This window comes from Hyla sarda, chromosome 9, assembly GCF_029499605.1.
Source record: "Hyla sarda isolate aHylSar1 chromosome 9, aHylSar1.hap1, whole genome shotgun sequence".
In the NCBI taxonomy this organism is placed as follows: Eukaryota; Metazoa; Chordata; class Amphibia; order Anura; family Hylidae; genus Hyla; species Hyla sarda.
In genome coordinates this window covers 132,782,864-132,805,223 of record NC_079197.1, presented here as the reverse complement: position 1 = coordinate 132,805,223, position 22,360 = coordinate 132,782,864, and the positions used below count along the sequence as shown (strand labels likewise).

Here is a 22,360-nt window from a genome sequence, read left to right as displayed (position 1 = left end):
CATGCTTTCCACTCAGTTTCCTAAATGTTATCCCTATAAACAATGAGTTATGCAGGTTCTATATGGAAGTGACAACATTTTGTGGAATGTTTAGTGAATGAACAATTGAAACAATACCTGTGTAACACAAACCAATCCTAGAAGATACAGAATACAACAACAGCCCATGGTGACCGGGATCCGATATTTCTTCATGACTTGAGGATATGCATCAAGTAGGGATGTTGTGATGGTCTCTGAAAGAGAAGTTATTGGTGTCACTAAATCAGCCTAGATATACTGTAATCTGCATTCAGCACAAAATGAATAGCTCCAACAACGTATGGACATCCTGTGCGCAAGGGGCTTTGAAGCAAGTTCAGAAGCTGAGCTCACTTCCTACATGGTGAGTATCGGCTGCTATCAGCTGACTGGTAATGCTGGATATTAGAGATCACACTGATGTCCAGCATTAAAGGATAAGTGTCATGAAGAAAAACTTATTATGCTTCGGACAGGGGATATGTTTTAGATCATGGGGGGTCCGAATGCTGGGGCCCCCTGCAATCTCCTGTTTGGAGCCCTGTTTCTACAGCACAAGAGTGCGTCACGACCCCCACCCGAAGCACTATGGGAGAGCCGCTTTGGGCAGGGTTCATGACACGCTCCTGTGCTGGAGAACCGGGGCTCGAAACAGGAGATTGTGGGGGCCCCTGCGCTCGCACCCCCCAAGGTCTAAAACAAGGTCTCTTTCAGACATTATGCCCAATTCTATTATGAATAGGGCCTAAACATAATCAGTTTTATAATCTTAAAGAAACACTTTTTTTTAATTGTCCATATTATGCACACTCACCATCACTAGTCGTACAGCGACAACTTTTTTATTCCTGCACAGCTGCACTCACGCATTTTATTACTATAACTTGGTCATGTGATCACTAGTTTGGCTCTCACAAAGTCACAGTGCTTTATGTGTGTCAGAGGTTATCAGTTCTAGGTCACCTGACTTCCTACGAACTACAGGATGACATAATCACCTACCAGATTTCCTCCTGCTTACTCTCAGACCCCTTCCCTCCTAGCTCTGTATGCTGCTGCTATTTCTATGGGATCAGGATATATAATGTGTTTTCACACATTGCTGCCTTTATTCTGTATTTGCCATGGTTTTCCCAACAACGTGGCAAAAATGGTTATATTTTACTGCAGTTGTGCAAAGTAGGGTAAATACAAGGATGCATCAAAAATGCTGTAAGAATTTAACTTATGAACACAAACTAAAGGCTGGTTAATCTTTTTTATCTAATACAATATATCTCAATTGTGATTTTAGGTCAATGGACCTTTGGCATCATTTCTCTAAAAAATGCACTTTGAATAAGAAAATGCATCATAACTGCACATAATGTGAACTGACCACTTCTCAATTATGAGCCTAAGAAGTACACCTGGGTGACCACACACCAGTGTCCTGATTAGATGACTAGGTGCAGTGACCAAATGCCACACCCTCAGCCAGAGTATTCATGGGAAATGTAGGCTGCATTATAGAATCACTTTTGTGTGCAACATGGAGCCAATCTCGGAACGGCTATGTCAGCTAAAACAGGTAAGCACAAGTCATACAACAGAACCTATGCTGCACAATGTAAGGAAATAAAATCTTAGAGTCAAATCCTGTAAGTTTAGGTCTTCTTACCTACTATTGCAAATTGGGAGTCCAGACCTAATGTAAGTAGCATGAAGAAGAACAGGAACGACCAAAGAGGGGAAACTGGAAGCTGGGATAAAGCTTCTGGATATGCAATAAACGCCAAACCAAAGCCTAAATCACATTGGAAACAAATGTATTAAGAAAGCAAGTTACAGAAAGATCAAAACACTTCAATTAGTAAAGTTACTTATTATCTTGATGCACATTTTTAGATAATTTTTAACTTGTGTACCCTATATATGAATGACTCTCCTGAAACAGACCATTATAGTTAACAATTATCTTTTCTTCAAAACCAATATCATAGTGTCTACCCCTGAGTTCTCCCCCCTGAGAATAAACTGATCAAGGGGTCTCCTAATAATAGGACTACCTGTAAAGTGCATACAACTGCATTGCGACACACGCTTAGATCCTTATCAATACAATCTACCAGAATAGAACATATAGAAAGCCCATTTAAAGGGGTGCTTCACCTCTAATCGTCTTATCCCCTATCCAATGCATAGAGGATAAGATGTCTGATTGTGGGGAGTCTGACCGCTGGGACCCTCTGTGATCTCCGGGCCAGCACTGCGGACATACTGAACATGGAAGCTTTGGGTTTCCGTGTGCATGACGTCATGTCCCCTCCATTAATGTCTATGGACTTTAATGGAGCACTTTAAAAGGGGAACTAATTTAATCAGGCTAAACTATTCAACAGCTGATCTGCAAGATTCAAATTTGGCCAATGTTACTATACAGTAGATTGCAGCACCCCTACAGGTGCAATGAAGAATTACACATTTCTCATTGAAAGGATGTGAATAGATGTGTTTTCTCCACCAGAGCAAAAGATACACTTTGCTCTGGCTGATTGTTGCAGGTTTTGAACGGGGAACCACTATCTATTAAGCTATATAGTATTCAATGTGTTTTTTGTAAATGAGTATTTTTGGATTATCATCCATGTTTTTTATGGTTCTTAGTGACAAATCTGCCGGTAGTGGGGGACATACCACTGCATCACTAAAAATATGTCAAAAAAGGGTCAGGGAAAGCTGTATTATCCTTTTGGGAACCATAATACACGTGTCGTGGCCATAATACAACAAATTAAAAAAAAATGTTTATTGTATAAATATTTTTGCTTCTACGTGAAAAGACACAATACTTAATTGAAAAAGTTGTGGACACACTTGTGGCCTGTAAAAAGCAGCAGAACTGGAGCGGGGCACAATGCAGTAACAGGAAATATTATGTTTTTTGCTTGTACCGAAGGCAATGGCATTAAAGGAAAACTGTCAGCTTGCTCCCCCTGCACTAACCAGTGGTACTGGCTGGTAGTGCGGGGGACGCTGATCAGTTTGAGGCCTACCATGCCCGGATCCGCCCTGCCGTTCAGCCAAAATCTTTGACTATCTGTATGTGCTAATTATACCCGCTCTGAAGAGGGAGAGACGGAGGGAGGGGAGGAATATTAATGAGCTGGGCGGTGCTGCAGCCATCATCGCTGATGTCAGAATGCCAGTAACCCCGGCCTGTGCCAATTAGCACCTAATAAGCATATACAGAAAAACGAAGATTTCGTCCAAAAGGCGGGGCAGATCCGGGCACGGTAGGCATCCAACTGATCAGCACCCCCCGCACTACCAGCCAGTACTGCTGGTGAGTGCAGGGGGAGCAAGCTGACAATTTTACTTTAATAGGTAACAATCTAGTCATATTTGGTTACTGAAATGTTCATTGAAATGCAAATCCTTATCGTGTAAAACTTACAAAAGTTCAAGGATTTAACTTTTGGGTAAAATTCTTTTGCTCTAATGTAGGAAATAAAGGCTTATTTTTAGGAATTAGTGCTTTTGCCTGATCAGTCTACAAGTATTACACTGGTTTTATAGCTTTAGTTAAAGGGGTACTCCAGCCCTAATACATCTTATCCCCTATCCAAAGGATCGGGGATAATATGTCTCATCTAGGGGGTCCCGCCACTAAAGCTGAACTTTCGAATGTTGCCATGTTCGGTTAGTGCAAACTTGGCAACATCAGACCTAGCTGTGCTCGCAGCTGACAGCCACAGGGACAGTTCAGCCCAGCAAGGAGGGAGTTAATTAGCGCTGCTGGGAGGAGGGGTATCTAATTAACAACTGTCTTCCTTTATTCTGGGACTCTTATTCTGTAGCCCGCCTCTTATTATGACATCTCTAGAGGCTGAGCTACAGTAGAAGCCCAGGAACCAGGTTGGTAAGTATTGTGCGTTTTTAGCATGCCGTTTTGTTTTAAAAATGTATAATGTAAACAGATCCTTTCTGGCAGTGTCTTCCCAAACAGGGAGCCTCCAGCTGATGCTAATCTACAACCTCCATCATTCCCAGATAGCCCAAAGCTCTCTGAGAATGATGAGGGTTGTAGGTTAGCAACAGCGAGCCTCCAGCCAAACTACATCTGACTGGAGTCTCACTGTTGCTAAACTGCAACTTCCATCATTCCTAGACAGCCAAAGACTGTCTGAGAATGATGGGGGTTGTAGTTTAGCAATGGATGGAGGCACCCTGTTTGGAAACACACACTTTATGGAGAAGTCGAGCAGCGATAACACTGATCAATGCTTTGCGATTGCATAGCAGTGATCAATGTAGGAAATCAGTGTGTTCAATGTTATAGTCCCCTATGGAGGCTATAACATTGCAAAAAAATAAAATAAAATGTTAATAAATGTGATTTAACCCCTTCCCTAATAAAAGTTTGAAACTCCCCCCTTTTCCCATAAAAAAAAAATGTAAATAAAAATAAACATATATGGTATCATCGCGTGCATAAATATCCAAACTATAAAAATATATAATTAATTAAAGCGCACGGTCAATGGTGTACATGTAAAAAAGTTCCAAACTCCAAAATAGCATGTTTTTTGTCACTTTTTATACCATTAAAAAATGAATAAAAAGTGATAAAAAAAATTCAGATAAAAATAAAAATGGTACCGATAAAAACTTCAGATCATGGCACAAAAAATTAGCCCACACATCACCATATGCGGAAAAATCTAAAAGTTATAGGGGTCAGAAGAGGACATTTTTAAACATATACATTTTCCTGCATGTAGTTTTGATTTTTTCCAGAAGTGCGACAAAATCAAACCTATATAAGTAGGATATCATTTTAACTGTATGGACCTACAGAATAAAGAGAAGGTGTCATTTTTACCGAAAAAGGTACTGCGTAGAAACGGAAGCCCCCAAAAGTTACAAAATTGCGTTTTTTTTTTTCAATTTTGTCGCACAATGATTTTTTTTTGTTTCGCCTTAGATTTTTGGGTAAAATGACTGATATGATTACAAAGTAGAATTGGCGGCGCAAACAATAAGCAATCATATGGATTTTTAGGTGCAAAATTGAAAGGGTAGGATTTAAAAAGTTAAGGAGGAAAAAACTAAAATGCTAAAACTGAAAAACGCTGAGTCCTTAAAGGGGTACTCCCCCTAGACATCTTCTCCCCTATCCAAAGGATAGGGGATAAGATGTCTGATCGCGGGGGTCCTGCCACTGGGGACCCCTGTGATCTTGGCTGCAGCACCCCATTGTCATTACTGCACAGAGCAAACTCGCTCCCTGCGTAATGATGGGCAATACAGGGGCCGGAGCATTGTGACATCACGGCTCCGTCCCTTGTGACATCACGGTCTGCCCCCCTTAATAAAAGTCTATGGGAGGGGGCATGGCGGCTGTCATGCCCCCTCCCATAGACTTGCATTAAGGGGGCAGGCTGTGATGTCACAAGGGGCGGAGCCGTGACGTCACGATGCTCCGGCACCTGTATCCCCCCGTCCCTGTATCGCCAGGGAGCGAGTTTGCTCTGTGCAGTAATGAGAGCGGGGTGCTGCAGCCGAGATCACTGGGGTCCCCAGTGGCAGGACCCCTGCGATCAGACATCTTATCCTCTATCCTTTGGATAGGGGAGAAGATGTCTAGGGGTGGAGTACCCCTTTAAGGGGTTAAATTGACTTAGTGGCTTAGTGACTATAGACTTAGTGGTTGTCTAGCAATGATGGGTGTTGTAATTTTGCTACAGGGAGCCTCCAGCTGTTGCCAAACTACAACACCCATCATTACCAGACAGCTAAGGGTTGGAAAGGTCAGAGAAAACTGTTATCTTTTTGGGAAATGTAATATGTGTGTCTTGGCCATAAGACAATAAATAAAAAAAATATTATTGTATAAATATTTTTCTTTCTACGTGTAAAGACACAATACTTAATTGAGAAAGTTGTGGACACACTTGTGTTCTGTAAACAGCAGCAGAACTGGAGCGAGGCACAATGCAGTAACAAGAAATATTATGGTTTTTGCTTATACTGAAGGCAATGACATAAATAGATAACCATCTTGGCATATTTTGTGTCAGAAATGTTCATTGATTTGCAAAACCTTATCTGGTAAAACTTACCAAAGTTCAAGGATTTTACTATTGGGAAAAATGTTCTCACTCTAATGTAGGAAATAAAGGCTTATTCCTAGGAATCAGTGTTTTTGTCTGATCGGTCTACTAGTACTACACTCGTTTTATGGCTTTATTTAACCCCTTAAAGGGGTATTCCAGGCAAATACTTTTTTTTATATATATATCAACTGGCTCCAGAAAGTTAAACAGATTTGTAAATTACTTCTATTAAAAAATCTTAATCCTTTCAGTACTTATGAGCTTCTGAAGTTAAAGTTGTTCTTTTCTGTCTAAGTCCTCTCTGATGACACCTGTCTCGGGAACCGCCCAGTTTAGAAGAGGTTTGCTATGGGAATTTGCTTCTAAACTGGGCCTGGAATACCCCTTTAAGGACACAGGGCGTACCTGTAAGTCCTGAGTCCGCTCCAGTTCTATAACGGGTCGGCTGCGGGTAGGGCCCGGTACCTAGGAACGGGACCCGTGCCATGCGCTATTAATCCTTTAGATGCGGCATTCAAAGTTGACCGCCGCATCTAAAGTGAAAGTAAAATGTTGCCGGTTAACTCAGGGGGCTGTTCAGGATCGCCAAGGCGAAATCATGGCATCCCGAACAGCTGTAAGACACGAGGAGGGTCCCCTTACCTGCCTCCTCGCTGTCCGATCGCCAAATGACTGCTCAGTGCCTGAGATCCAGGCATGAGCAGTCAAGTGGCAGAATCATTGATCAATGGTTTCTTATGAGAAACCATTGATCAATGTAAGAGATCAGTGCATGCAGTTTTATAGCCACAAGAGGGAGCTTTAACACTGCAAAAAAAGTGAAAAAAAAGTGAATAAAGTTTATTTTAACCCCTTCCCTAATAAAAGTTTGAATCACCCCCCTTTTCCCATTTAAAAAAAAAACTGTGTAAATAAAAATAAAAACATATGTGGTATCGTCACGTGCAGAAATGTCCGAATTATAAAAGCATATCATTAATTAAGCCATATGGTCATTGGCGTGCACGCAAAAAAATTCCAAAGTCCAAAATAGTGCATTTTTGGGCACTTTTTACATCATGAAAAAATGAATAGAAAGCGATCAATAAGTCCGATCAATGCAAAAATGGTACCACTAAAAACTTCAGATCATGGTGCAAAAAATGAGCCCTCATACCGCCCCATATGGGGAAAAATAAAAAAGTTAGGCTGGGTCCACACTACGTTTTGTCCCATACGGGAGCGCATACGGCAGGAGGGAGCTAAAACCTCGCGCTCCCGTATGTGACCGTATGCGCTCCCGTATGCCATTCACTTCAATGAGCCGACCGGAGTGAAACGTTCGGTCCGGTCGGCTCATTTTTGCGCCGTATGCGCTTTTACAACCGGACCTAAAACCGTGGTTGACCACAGTTTTAGGTCCGGTTGTAAAAGCGCATACGGCGGCTCATTGAAGTGAATGGCATACGGGAGCGCATACGGTCACATACGGGAGCGCGAGCTTTTAGCTCCCCCCTGCCGTATGCGCTCCCGTATGGGACAAAACGTAGTGTGGACCCAGCCTTATAGGTGTCAGAAGATGACAATTTTAAACGTTTGGGGGGATGGGGATGGGGGTTGTAGTTTAGCAACAGCTGTAGACTCGCTGTTGCAAAACTACAATTCCCATAATTCCCAGGCAGCCTTTAGCTGTCTGGGAGTGCTGTTGGTTGCAGTTTAGCAACACCCTTATGCTCACTCTTGCTAAACAACAACTCCCATCATTCCCAGACTGCCTTTGGCTCTCTGTGAATGATGGGGGTTGTAGTTTAGCAACAGCTGCAGGCTCCCTGCTGCAAGCAGAATATTGCAAAGCCTCATTTTTCTTAAATATCAAGTACCTGAGTCTACAACTTCTGAAACAGATTTCTCAGACACATGAGCCATGTGTCCCAAGATAGAAAATATGGCAAATCCGGCAAAAACACTGGTGACGCAGTTGGTCACACAGACTATGATTGCATCGGTGTAGCAATTGTTGCGAAATTTGTTGTAGGAAGACAGAGCAATAAGTCCACCCCAGGCTGTGGAGAGGGAAAAAAATATCTGCGTAGCAGCGTCTTTCCAAGTCTGCAAAGAATAAAATATGACATTGATTTAATAGTGAGAACAGCAAGAACTAGTCTACACATATAGATCATCATAGGAGCTGAAAATGCAACAAAAGCACTTTCTACATTTATTGTAAGGGTAGAGTCTCACGTAGCGTATACGCAGCATATTTCACACTATGCAAAATCCTCTGCGCAGTGGGAAATAAGCTGTGTATTCTCCTATGAGCAGACACAGAGGGCTACCCGCGGCAGACCTGTGTGTGCGGTGAGGTTTGAAAGGTTTGTGTGCCACGGTCACGTGGGCCCGCTGAGCTCGCTTCTAAAACTCACCGCGCTCGCACAGTGCTGCCACCAGGTAGTCCTGCGTATCTGCTTACAGGAGAATACACAGTGTATTTCCCGCTGCACTGCGCGAAATATGCTATATAAGCTATGTGTGACCATACCCTAAATCAGACTTAATGGGGTACTCCTTCCCTAGACATCTTATCCCCTATCCAAAGGATAGGGGATAAGATGCCTGATCGCGGGGGTCCCGCCACTGGGGACCCCCGTGATCTTGCACGCAGCACCCCAGTTAAAATCAGTCCCCGTTGCATGTTCACTCCGGGTCTGATTACCGGCGACCACGGGGCAGGCGGCGTGTGACGTCACGCCTCCGCCCCCGTGTGACGTCACGCTCCGCCCCTCAATGCAAGCCTATGGGAGGGGGCGTGACAGCTGAGCGCCGGAGTACCCCTTTAAGTATAAAACTTATCGCGGGGGTCCTGCCGCTGGGAACCTCTGCGATCTCTCTTGCAGCCCCCCTGTCATCTGGTGCAAGGAGAGAGCTTCGCTCCCTGCCTGATGACTGGCGATGCAGGGGCCAGAGGATTGTGACATCACGGCCCCACCCCCTCAATGCATTTCTATAGGAGGGGGCGTGGTGTCTGCCACGCCCCCTCCCATAGACTTGCATTGGGGGGGGGTGGGACCGTGATGTCATGATGGGTGGGGCCATGAAGTCACGATACTCCAGCCCCTACATCGCCCATCATCAGGTGGAGCCATGAAGTCACGATACTACAGCCCCTACATCGCCCATCATCAGGTGGAGCCATGAAGTCACGATACTCCAGCCCCTACATCGCCCATCATCAGGCACGGAGCAAAGCTCTCTCCTTGCACCAGATGACAGGGGTGCTGCAGGAGAGATCACGGGGGGTTCCCAGCGGCGGGACCCCTGCAATCAGACATCTTATCCCCCTATCCTTTGGGTAGGGGATAAAATGTCAAGGGGCGGAGTACCCCTTCAAATGGCTTAAAGGGGTTATCCAGGAAAAACTTTTTTTCTTATATCGACTGGCTCCAATAAGTTAAACAGATTTGTAAATGACTTCTATTAAAAAATCCTTTCAATCCTTTCTATCTTAATCCTTTCTATCTTAATCCTTTCAATAATTATCAGCTGCTGAAGTTGAGTTGTTTTCTCTCTGGAAACAGTGCTCTCTGCTGACATATCTGCTTGTTTCGGGAACTGCACAGAGTAGAAGAGGTTTGCTATGGGGATTTGCTTCTAAACTGGGTGGTTACCGAGACACGTGGCATCAGAGATTACTTAGACAGAAAAGAAGAACTCAACTTCAACATCTCATAAATACTGAAAGAATTAAGATTTTTTTATAGAAGTAATTAACAAATCTGTTTAACTTTCTGGAGCCAGTTGATATATAAAAAAAAAAGGTTTTCCTGGATAACCCCTTTAATGTTGAATTTTGCAATTGTATATTGTTCAATCATTGTCAATATGTAAGGAATCTGGAGTAAGACGTGTTGTTTATCTATCACACCCAGAACAGATTTTTTACGCATGGGCAGCTGCCAAGGTAATAATTATTAACATTTGCATATATTGAGACAAAAGCTTAAAGTGACCTCAACATTCAAGTGTTTTGTAATAACATAAGAACAAATAAATGTGGGTGAGACTAGAAAATTGTCCATCAATTGGCAGTGAAGGTTTTCTTCATTGTACATGTAGTAGTGAGAATTCAACTAAACCTTCTTAGAAGTCTCGAAGTCTGTCTTGGTTTAAAGAGGTACTCACGTGGAAAACTTATTTTTTAAATCAACTTGTGCCAGAAAGTTAAACAGATTTGTAAATCACTTCTAATAAAAAATCTTAATCCTTCCAGTACTTTTTAGGGGCTGTATACTAAAGAGAAATGCAAAAAAGAAAGGCATTTCCTCTGATGTCATGACCACAGTGCTCTCTGCTGACCTCTGCTGTCCATTTTAGGAACTGTCCAGAGCAGCATATGTTTGCTATGGGGCTTTTCTCCTGCTCTGGACAGTTCCTGAAATGGACAGCAGAGGTCAGCAGAGAGCACTGTGGTCATGACATCAGAGGAAATGCATTTCTTTTTTGGATTTCTCTTTAGTATACAGCAGTTGAGTACTGGAAGGATTAATATTTTTTAATAGAAGTGATTTACAAATCTGTTTAACTTTCTGGCACCAGTTGATTTAAAAAGGCAAAGTTTTCCACGGGTGTACCCCTTTAAGCAAATAGCAGGGATGTGTTTTTTCTGCAATACTGGTAAGGTGGAGAATGCATCCAATATTCTTACAAAGCACTCCAAGTAAAAAATATCAGGAAAGGTGTAAAGGGTCAGTTATATTACAGCATCTGTAGACATCTATAGGACACTATAGATGTATTGATGGAGAGCCATGCTGGGAACTAGAAATGAGAGGGAAGATTTTTTGTATAAATCAACTGGCTCCAGAAAGTTAAACAGATTTGTAAATGACTTCTATTAAAAAATCTTAATCCTTCCAGAAGTTATCAGCTGCTGTTATGATCCACAGGAAGTTATTTTCTTTTTTAATTTATTTTCTTTCTGACCACAGTGCTCTCTACTGGCACCTCTGTTCATGTCAGGAACAAAAGCAAATCCTCATAGCAAACCCCTCCTGCTCTGGACAGTTACTGACATGGACAGAGGTGTCAGCAGAGAGCACTGTGGTCAGACAGGAAAGAACAACACAACTTCATGTGAAGCATACAGCAGCTGATAAGTACTGGAAGTATCAAGATGGTTTAATAGAAGTCATATACAAATCTGTTTAACTTTCTGGTACCAGTTGATTTGGAAAAAAATGTTTTTTACCGGAGTACCCCTTTAATCCTTTCAGTACTTGTGAGCTGCTGAAGTTGAGTTGTTCTTTTCTGTCTAAGTGCACGCTGATGACACCTGTCTCAGGAATTGTCCAGAGTGGAAGCAAATCCCCATACTCTGTGCTGTTCCTGAGACAAGCAGAGATGTCAGCAGAGAGCACTGTTGTCAGACAGAAAAGAACAACTCAACTTCAGCAGCTGATAATTATTGGAAGGATTAAGATTTAATAAAAGTAATTTACAAATCTGGAGCCAGTTGATATATATATATTAAAAAAAAGTTTTTTCCTGGAATACCCCTTTAAGACCAGAGAAGCAATAGAGAGCCATACTGTACCAGGAATCAAAGAGGAGCCATGGTGTGGACTAGTAATGGGAAGCCATACTGTAGACCAGGGATGAGATGGGAAGCCATACTGTAGACTAGGGATAAGATGGGAAGCCATACTGTAGACCAGAGATGAGATGGGAAGCCATACTGTAGACTAGGGATAAGATAGGAAGCCATACTGTAGACCAGGGATGAGATGGGAAGCCATACTGTAGACTAGGGATAAGATGGGATGCCATACTGTAGACCAGAGATGAGATGGGAAGCCATACTGTAGACTAGGGATAAGATGGGAAGCCATACTGTGCACTAGAAATGCACTGAAGAGCATTGCTGGGGTCTAGGAATGAAAGAGGAGCCATGGTGTGGACTAGTAATGGGAAGCCATACTGTAGACCAGGGATGAGATGGGAAGCCATACTGTAGACCAGAGATGAGATGGGAAGCCATACTGTAGACTAGGGATAAGATAGGAAGCCATACTGTAGACCAGGGATGAGATGGGAAGCCATACTGTAGACTAGGGATAAGATGGGATGCCATACTGTAGACCAGAGATGAGATGGGAAGCCATACTGTAGACTAGGGATAAGATGGGAAGCCATACTGTGCACTAGAAATGCACTGAAGAGCATTGCTGGGGTCTAGGAATGAAAGAGGAGCCATGGTGTGGACTAGTAATGGGAAGCCATACTGTAGACCAGGGATGAGATGGGAAGCCATACTGTAGACCAGAGATGAGATGGGAAGCCATACTGTAGACTAGGGATAAGATAGGAAGCCATACTGTAGACCAGGGATGAGATGGGAAGCCATACTGTAGACTAGGGATAAGATGGGAAGCCATACTGTAGACTAGGGATAAGATGGGAAGCCATACTGTGCACTAGAAATGCACTGAAGAGCATTGCTGGGGTCTAGGAATGAAAGAGGAGCCATGGTGTGGACTAGTAATGGGAAGCCATACTGTAGACCAGGGATGAGATGGGAAGCCATACTGTAGACCAGGGATGAGATGGGAAGCCATACTGTAGACTAGGGATAAGATGGGATGCCATACTGTAGACCAGAGATGAGATGGGAAGCCATACTGTAGACTAGGGATAAGATGGGAAGTCATACTGTGCACTAGAAATGCACTGAAGAGCATTGCTGGGGTCTAGGAATGAGAGGGGAGCCATGCTGGGAACCAAGAATGCCATGCTGGGGGGGGGGGGGGGGGTTAGAGAACTAGGAATAACGTTGGGAGTCAAGTATAAACTGGTGACATCAGGATCATCGTTGCAGTATCTTTGGGGGCTTGGATGAGTGAGTATAGCTTTTATTTTATTTTTATTTTTTTATGCCCTCCCGAGCCCTCTACTGTACACTGTGCGGCAGTGCAAACTTTATAAACCTTGATAAACCAAGTTCTGGGAACTGTATTTTACAAAATTTGGCATAGCTCATCTCCATTGAGGTACACATAATATAATTCACAGATATGTTCTTACTGTCAACAACATTATTATTGTGTTTACTGTACTGTGTATTTGTACAGGTATGTATTAGCTCACAGAAAGTCATAATTCCTAATAGAATTTAAAAAAACAGATAAATGTCAAATAATACCATGCATGCAGTTTAGGAGGTAAACCAGTAAACCAGTCAATAAACCAGTGGTCTGGGTTACTAGGGGTCCTTAAGGTTGGGACTTCTGGATAAAACTAACTCAGTAATGTTGAGCGGTGTATAGTGCTATTTAAGTAGGATTATTTGACTACTGATGATTGTTTGGATGCTGTATATTGGTGTTATGTGGGCTGTATATGACACTGTTATGTTGGCACTATATGGCATTATTGTAGTATTGTGCGTTCTGAAGTACACTGTCGACACTGTTTTGCTGGCTACACATTGGCCCAGCATGAGTGAGAAGATACGCTGAGGTTATACACTTGCCTCTGCTTCCATTAGTTTGGTAAAGTTTGATTGGGATCCCATGTAATAGTCAATTCCGTCGAATGCACCTTCTAGAGTTGCTCCTCGAATCAACAAGATGAGAAGGACTATGTAAGGGAAAGTTGCAGTAAAGTACACCACCTGGATTTATACATAAGAAGATCCGTCAGGACATTATGGAGCACAAACTACTGACACATTTAAATATATACAAAAGTTGTTTTTTGGAATGCAACGGGGATCAATTAGATTTATTCTGAAGAATAAAAACATGGAAGATCAATGCTTTGTGTGAAAAAACGATAAGGAGCAACTGATATCATTTCTAATATCATTTCTAATATTACCTTCCCAGATGATTTGATTCCTTTAAATAGAGAAGCTCCAACAATGATCCAAGCTAAGAGTAGACACAGAGCCAGGTACCAAATCACTTCCCCAGTCACATCCATACCACTGGACTGACGGAGGGTAACTTTCCTACAGACAGAAGAAGTATCATTGAGAAGAGGTGCCAGTCCTCAGCTGTCACTAGAGGCGTACAGACATATGGCAGGGAGGGAGCCTGTGTGGATTTTAGATTTATGCCATTGTCAATAGCAATTCATTTACTATTATATTTATAGACATGTGCTACACAAGCAGGGAACAAAGGGAGCAGGGACTCGACTAGACTACAGGATAAAACTTGTGGTAATTACCGGATAAATAATGCAATGTATTTACATTATGGATTTAGGTCCCTCACCCGTATTTTTATATGTTGACTGTGAAATGCTGTTGAATATATACTTTTAAAGGGGTATTCCGGGCAAAAACATCTTATCCCCTATCGAAAGGATATGGGATAAGATGTCTGATCTCCCTACAGCAGCCCACATTTTATGCCTAGCTGCGCCTGCAGTTTCGGAAACCGCCGGGCTTCCGAGACGGGGACATGACGCCACGCCCCCTTCATGCGTTTCTAAGGGCATAATGGCCGCAACGCCCCCTCCCATAGACATGAATGGAGGGGGCGTAGTGTGACGTCACGTTCCCGTCTCGAAAGGCCGGCGGTTTCCGAAACTGCAGACGCAGCTACACATAAAATGCGGGCTGCTGCAGGGAGATCGCGGGGGGGGGGGGGGTCCCAGCAGCGGGCCCCCCACGATCAGACATCTTATCCCCTATCCTTTCGATAGGGGATAAGATGTTTTTGCCCAGAATACCCCTTTAAGTATACATTTTGATAGGTCGCAAAGACCTAACAAAAGTTTTTATTGATCAGGGACTGAGTGTTCAGAACCTGACCAATCATGATAACAAGTCAGGAAAAGTTCATGGTTAGAACATTTTCTCCTGTGTCACGTGACCAGGATGGACGCATTATGTAAGTCTATAGGGCTGTCCTGGTTTAATAGTGGGGATTAAACGGAGAGAAAAGCGCTATAGCACACTTCTCTCCCCACTCATTCTTATGAATACTCAGACCCTGACCGATAAAAACTTTTGACCTGTCCCTAGGAGTGAGATCTGGAAAAAAATAAATAAAAATGTTCAGGGTATGCATCATAGGCTGTATGAAAAAGTAAATTAGGGGGAAAGTCTATTTTCTCCATGAATTTTTCCTAGGCATTCATAATCTCCCTTTGATTTCTTAAAGGAGATCTGTATTGATCAGAACTTATCCCCTGTCCAAAGCATAGGGGATAAGTTATAGATCGCGGGGGGTAGTTGGACAGTTGAAATCCAACAAACCAAAATTGACAAGTTCATCCGACACTGTTCTAATGTGTTTGGCCAGCTTTAGACTCAACCAATGTTTGTTTCTTTGGCAATAGTTAGACATAAACTTTGGTACTTTCTTGTAAAGTGCTTTGACTAATACTATGACATATACAACAATAAAGATAATCATGTTGGGACAGAAGCCAAATTAAATATCACATATTTTTTTACTTACTCCCAGTACTGCCTGCTTGGCAATTCCACATCCTCCAGTACAGTGGTGTTCGCTATGCAAGTGTAGTTATTATCTTTCACCCAGGTTAAATTGTGTGTAAATATGGTTCCATTTACTATTACATCGCAGAATCCTAAAATAAAATACACAATTACTATAGGAATATGATAAAGAGTAAATAAGTACCCATGTTACAGTCAATTGTGTGTAACCTAAGCATGAAAAGGGATATTATACTGTATCCAAAAAGATGATTGGAGAGGCCTTGCATATGTAGGACTTGCTGTTCCATTCGTAACAAAGAGCTGGAGCCATGTCCTGGTGATCTGAAACTTATTGGGGGACATTGATCAAAGCATTTAGTAGATTTTTTTTTGCTTAAAATTGTCGCAAAAAAGTCGCACGTGCGACTACTCTCTTTTTTTCTGCGACTTTTTGCATGTTCAGTGTCCTAAGCAAAAAATAAAAAACTTGCTAACCAAAGCAAAAAGGGATTTTTGACTTGCAGTGGTCAGAGATTTATCAAGTGCGAAAGTCGCAAAAAAGTCGCATCGCATGAAAAAACCTACAAAATTTACTCCAGCTCAGACATGGAGCAGAAAAAGTCACTACCAAAGCAAAAAAAGAAAAAAATTGCTTATGCGAAAGAAATTTATCAACAGGCTGAAAGCAGTTGATAAATAAGACGCACATACGCAAAAAAAAATTGTAAGAAAAAATTTACTAAAAAAAGGAATTCATAAGCAAACATTGATAAATGTCCCCCATTGTCTTTAAGTTTTTGATTTTAAGTATCCTTCGAGATCCAAAACAAAAATTAGCTGGTATGGGTCCATAGGCTCTTCTACTGTCCAGACGTCCATAGGCTTTTTGCCTGGAAGTACCGTATTTTCCGCCCTATAGGACGCACCTGCGTATAAGACGCACCCAATTTATAGGTGCAAAATCTAAAAAAATAAAGATTTTGAACCCAATAGTGGTCTTCAACCTGCGGACCTCCAGATGTTGCAAAACTACAACTCCCAGCATGCCTGGACAGCCGTTGGCTGTCCGGGCATGCTGGTAGTTGTAGTTTTGCAACATCTGGGGGTCTGCAGATTGAAGACCACTGCAGGAGGAGGTAATACTCACGTGTCTTCGCCGCTCCGGACCCGTCACCGCTGCCCTGGATGTCACTCTATCGCTGTCGCCGTGTCCCCGTCGCTCCAGAACGTCTCTGCTGCCGGCCGGGTATCCTCGCTCTCCGTCGCCGCCATCACGTCGTTACGCACGTACGCGACGACGTGATGACGAGAAAGGAGAGCGCCGGCCATATAGGGGATCCCTGAATGGAGAAGACACCGAGGAGGCAGGTAAGGTCCCTCCCGGTGTCCTGTAAGCACTAACCCGGCTATTCAGTCGGGCTGTTCGGGACCGCCGCGGTGAAATCGTGGCGGTCCCGAACAGCCCAACTGAACAGCCGGGTTAGTGTCACTTTCCCTTCAGACGCGGTGGTCAGCTTTGATCGCCGCGTCTGAAGGGTTAATACAGGGCATCACCGCGATCGGTGATGTCCTGTATTAGACGCGGGTCCCGGCCGTTGATGGCCGCAGGGACCGCCGCGATAGGGGTGTATTCGCCGTATAAGACGCACTGACTTTTTGCCCCCAGTTTTGGGGAAGAAAAAGTGCATTTTATACGGCGAAAAATACGGTAATTGTCAATTATTCCCCTCCCGCCTGTGCTACATGGAGCATGCATGCTTATGAAAACTCCACCGGCGTCTGACTGAGTTTCCTTGAGTTTCCACAAGAGGAAATGATTCTTCATTCCATGTATACAGAATTCTACCCTCTATCTTTAACCATTGACTTTTAATTACATCATAATCTTTAGTCAAATACGTTGTTAGTAAATGGACCCCTAGGAAATAGACCCTCATACACTTCAGTCAGTTCCCAATGGGGTTGCCTTCTGCTAGACCAATAAATCAAATACAGTGTCAGAGCCTGGGTCCATTGAAGAATCATCTGGTACCCTAGTGGGCTAGCCCAACCCGATGTCTTTAACAATTTATTATATATAATTTCTGCTTTAACCATGAAAGTAAAGGTTACCTCGTGTAGTCTTGCTGCATTTGTCATCAGACCAGCTGAAGCAATCTGACCAGGGTAGGACGCTTTGAAATGAAGCAAACATGTAATAGAGACTGTAGGCAATGATGACGTTGTAGTAGATGGATACCATTGTACTTATAAGCACCATCAGAATGCCGACACCTAGAAAAAAAAGAGTAATTGTTTCTGTGTAACCTAATATGACTTAAATACTCTACACTGATGAATAAACAGTCAGCATGTTATGCCAAAAATTATATGAAGATTCCTCCATTGTTAAACGGCAAATATAGATGGCCCCATACATGACATATGTGTCAATTAGACTCTAATTAAACTAACACAATTTTTTTTTTTTTTTTATACACTGAGCACAAACATCACAAAAAGCTCCCAATGTCTACACTGAATGTATAGCCCTGACATATAAAGCTACATTTTCATACAGGTTGTCCCCATTATAGTGAAGCGTATACAGCTCTCTATATCCGAGCACCACAATTTGCTGTCTTGGGTGCACATGTTTAGGATAACCATGGCTAAATCTGTATATTGTGAACATAGCCTAAGATGTATGTGCACTGTCCATCTATGATTCCTAAAGGGCATGCAGTTGGGTGTCTGTGTCTTCTGGAAAGTTTATACAGTATATCTTTTTGATATTTTTATCATGAATTTGCACAATTTTAGGCTTTTTTATACTGTTCGTATTGTTTACACTGTAATTTACCAGTCATGGTTGTGAGCAGTGAGGGGTTAATATAAACACACATTCTGTAATACTAAAAGCCTTACAGAGGGAAGAGAGAAACTTGCTCTGGTCCAGCCTCACTACTAAGAGGAAGAGGAAGTCAGTTCAGTGTAGCTTCTCCCTGTAATATATCAGTAAAAAGCTAGCCTCTCAATTGAGAGAATGTTTTTAAGCAACTTGTCTGCTGGGAAGTAATCTTCTCCATGTGAGAGGAGAGGTTAGTTGCTACTAAGTGCTGTAGACACTGTTGGATAGCTATTAGGGTATAGCTGACTGATTTATAGAGCCCATAGTTAATGAGGAGCTGGGAGGTGAGGGCGAGCAAGGAGTTTTGCAGGTCACGACAATTGAGCATTTCATAACACTTTGCTGTAAAAACCAAAGTCATTTTTGACAACAACCCTCAGATCCAGAGAGGGAGAGTTTGCTTTATTTCCTAACAACTATCCAACAGTGTCTGCAGTACAACTCTTAGCAGTAAATAGAGCTGACAGATTGCCTTAAAGGGATACTCCGGTGGAAAAACATTTTTTTTCTTTTTTAAATCAACTGGTGCCAGAAAGTTAAACATATTTGTAAATTACTTATATTAAAAAATCTTAATCCTTCCTGTATTTATTAGCTGCTGAATACTACAGAGGAAATTATTTTCTTTTTGGAATGCTCTCTGATGACATCACGAACACACTGCTCTCTGCTGACGTTATAATAATAATAAGTCTTTATTTATTGTTGTCCATAGTGGGATTTGAACCCAAGGCCCCAGCACTACAAGGCAGCAGTGCTAACCACGGAGCCACCATGCTGCCCTTAGCATACATCTGCTATGCACGGTTGCTAAAATGGACAGAGATGTCAGCAGAGAGCACTGTGGTCGTGATGTCATCAGTGTTCCAAAAAGAAAGGAATTTCCTCTGTAGCATTCAGCAGCTAATAAGTACTGGGAGGATTGAGATTTTTTAATAGGAGTAATTTACAAATATGTTTAACTTTCTGGCTCCAGTTGATTTAAAAAAGAAAAAAAATGTTTTTCCACTGGAGTACCCCTTTAAGGTAGCTGTTTTGTAGTTCCTTGCTTTTCCTCTAAAACCCTTCTTCTGGTTGGGTACAACAATGGTCAATTCTAATCAATACGAACATCTACTGATAGAAAGGATTGTTTATGCAGACCACTCAGGATTTCACCACCCACAGCTCTTTAAAGGGATTATCCACCATAAAGTGATTCTAGAACTTACCTGCAAGACAGTAATGGACATGCTTAGGAAGGATCTGTGCTTGGCCATGGGCTAAATGGCTATGCTGTGAGATTACCATAACACTGAAGCTATTTTTGTGGACTGGCTATTTCCTGTTAAAGTTTGTTGCCTCAAACTACAAGCCCCATGATTCCTTGTTTGTAAGTGTGAGGTCTCTTTTCTCCCTCACACACATCAGCCATCCCACCCATTGAAACACACCTATGATCCTTTCCATGCAACAGATCAGTGTTTCTGACCAGGGTGCCTCCAGCTGTTGCAAAACTACAATTCTTGCAGAATGATATCCCACCCACCCAGCGATCAGTCCACCCAATGAAGCAGAGACAGGCTCCCTCTAAAAGCCTTACTAGTGATGTAATGTCTCGAGCCGCACTGCAACCTGGGAAAAACCTGGGAGACGACTTTTGTATGTTAAAAATAAACATTGGGGAAAAAATCCCAAAATAATTGTGAGACCTCCATGAAACACAGGTACAGACACTATACTATGAACTACACTAACTTTACAGCCCCTGTGGCATAGTCAAAAAAATATAAATAAATCCAGGATTACCCCTTTGATACCATCTGGACCCATTTTCTAATTTAGCTTTAGGCAAGTTCCCTTAAACATTAGCCTCTGACAATACTGGAGCTGAATCCATACAACTAAACAAACACCATACACAGACATAATGGGAAAATATACCAAGGCTTTTATGTCAGTTTTCTAGCATGAAAAAGTAGCAGTTTTTTGTGCAAGCTTCATTTTGCGAAAAAAAAAACAACTAAAATAAAAAATAATTCTGTATTTCCGCGCCTCCTCTGCCAAAGAAGCGTTGCTTTTATTACTATAGCGGTGTGGTTTATGAGTAGCGCGTTTAGCCATATTTTTTATATCTGTGACTTTTTAAAAAGCTGCAAAATGTTTGCACAATTCAATAGGAGGCGTACAACCCACTAGTCAATAAAGTGTATAGCTCACTTCTGCTGCTTTATTACCTTACACTTTTATTTATTTAATTGAAAAAAAAATATTTGTCATTTTGTAATTTTGTTTATTTGTCATCCTAAAATTTAATTCTTTGGTTGTTGTATAGGATTGTTCACAGTCTGTATTCAAAGAAAGCCATAAACATGGGAGGTAACTGAATCTAAATTTTCCTTCACCTGTGCGGTGAAATAAACAACCTGGTGTCAAAATTCTTTTTTTTTTTAAAGTAACGTATAAATATATAGTGTTATGAGCTACAGTGCAGAGATCTTCCATTGTCAGCTGTGGTGTCTGGCTTGTAGCCTTGACAACATTTCACACTCTCTGAATGCAGAGCTTTCATCCCTGCTTTCCCCTCCCCTCTTGTCTGCTCAGGACAAGATCAGTGATGTGAAGAGGGAGCCCAAATCAATGTAAGGCAAGTTGAAGTCATCCAGAATTTTGATGTCTCCCTTGTGGTGAAGATGGGGCAGAGAGGGGAGCCAATCATATAAATAAAATGTTTTGTTATGAAATGTTTCATCTCTATGCTAACAAATTGGATCACAAAAGGCTGTAACATGGCTTTGTGCGCTCAGTGTGGATTACTGGGATTATAGAAACTAAACCCATGGGCAGCGCTACCATGTTTTGCCAACTTCCTCATGCTTCTACTAAAACAAAAACTAAGAAGCATGATAGCTCACTTAGTAAATATATACAGGTGAATATCAATAAGGTCCATTGTTCATGTCGAAAGGCTGATACAAATAATTTTCACAAAACAATCCATTGATGTTGCAATAGGGACAGAGGCTACTATACTAGATGTGTTCAGAGATTGTTAAGTGATGGTTAAGAGAACTGAAAGGCTATGAATTTTCCCATTGTTTATTTGTTTTCTGGATGGAAAATGAAGCATTAGAAATTAGAAATTTCATATAATTTAGAAGCTTCTTAGAGAAAGATAAGATAAATCAGTCCAATGGACGTTCTGCTCTCTCAGTATAGAGGTAGCAGCAGGGGAGGGGATTGCACTCTAGCTTAACTAAATAGATACGTGAAAAAGAATTCTTGGAGGACACAAGCTGTAGATAGTGAGAAGAGCAGCTACATGGCAGTTTACAGGGGGGGGAATCATAAGGAGGTGTACAAGTGTAGAGGGAAAGCACTTTTTAATAAAGACCTATAGAAGTTTTTTTTAAACCATAATATCCTTTAATATATTCATATATTAATATATTCATATTATCAGTGAGGATCCAACTTCCAGCATGTCTGTCGATCAGCTGAATAATGGGGCCGAGGTGCTCGTATATAGGGAACATATGTAGCTCTGTCTCTTACTGTATATCACTGCCGCTCCCTCCTATTTAAATGTTTTCTGGGACTTACTGGACTGGGCCATCAAGAATAGATCTGTGGTAGCCTGACTGGTAAACACTATGGGTCTATTCACACGGCAGAATTTTCGCTTACGGAATTCCACCTCAAATGAAAGCTCATAGACTTGGATGGGATTCCGCACTCCCATTCACACTTCTGAATTTCCGCAAGTGGAAATTCAGAAGTGTGAATGGGAGTGCGGAATCCCAATGAAGTCTATGGGCTTTAATTTGAAGTGGCATTCCTCAAGCAGAATTCCGCAAGTGGAAATTCTGCCATGTGAATAGACCCTATGGTCTCTTTATTACAAGGCACAGCTCCGTAAATTTTAAAGAAGCTGTTAATGTT

At 42.0% G+C, this 22,360-nt stretch overlaps 1 protein-coding gene across 8 annotated transcripts in view; it reads right to left on the bottom strand.

Moving 5' to 3' along the window:
* The window catches only part of LOC130290386 (sodium- and chloride-dependent neutral and basic amino acid transporter B(0+)-like), a 77,363-nt gene that overhangs the window by 16,170 nt on the left and 38,833 nt on the right, over positions 1–22,360 (bottom strand). For all 8 annotated transcript variants that reach the window (XM_056537964.1, XM_056537963.1, XM_056537962.1 and 5 more), the window contains 7 exons: positions 17,662–17,823; positions 15,566–15,698; positions 13,971–14,103; positions 13,624–13,764; positions 7,979–8,207; positions 1,682–1,807; positions 118–236 (listed from right to left, as the gene is read on the bottom strand). In XM_056537964.1, the coding sequence (XP_056393939.1) occupies positions 118–236; positions 1,682–1,807; positions 7,979–8,207; positions 13,624–13,764; positions 13,971–14,103; positions 15,566–15,698; positions 17,662–17,823 (1,043 nt within the window). The remainder of the gene's footprint in view (positions 1–117; positions 237–1,681; positions 1,808–7,978; positions 8,208–13,623; positions 13,765–13,970; positions 14,104–15,565; positions 15,699–17,661; positions 17,824–22,360) is intronic.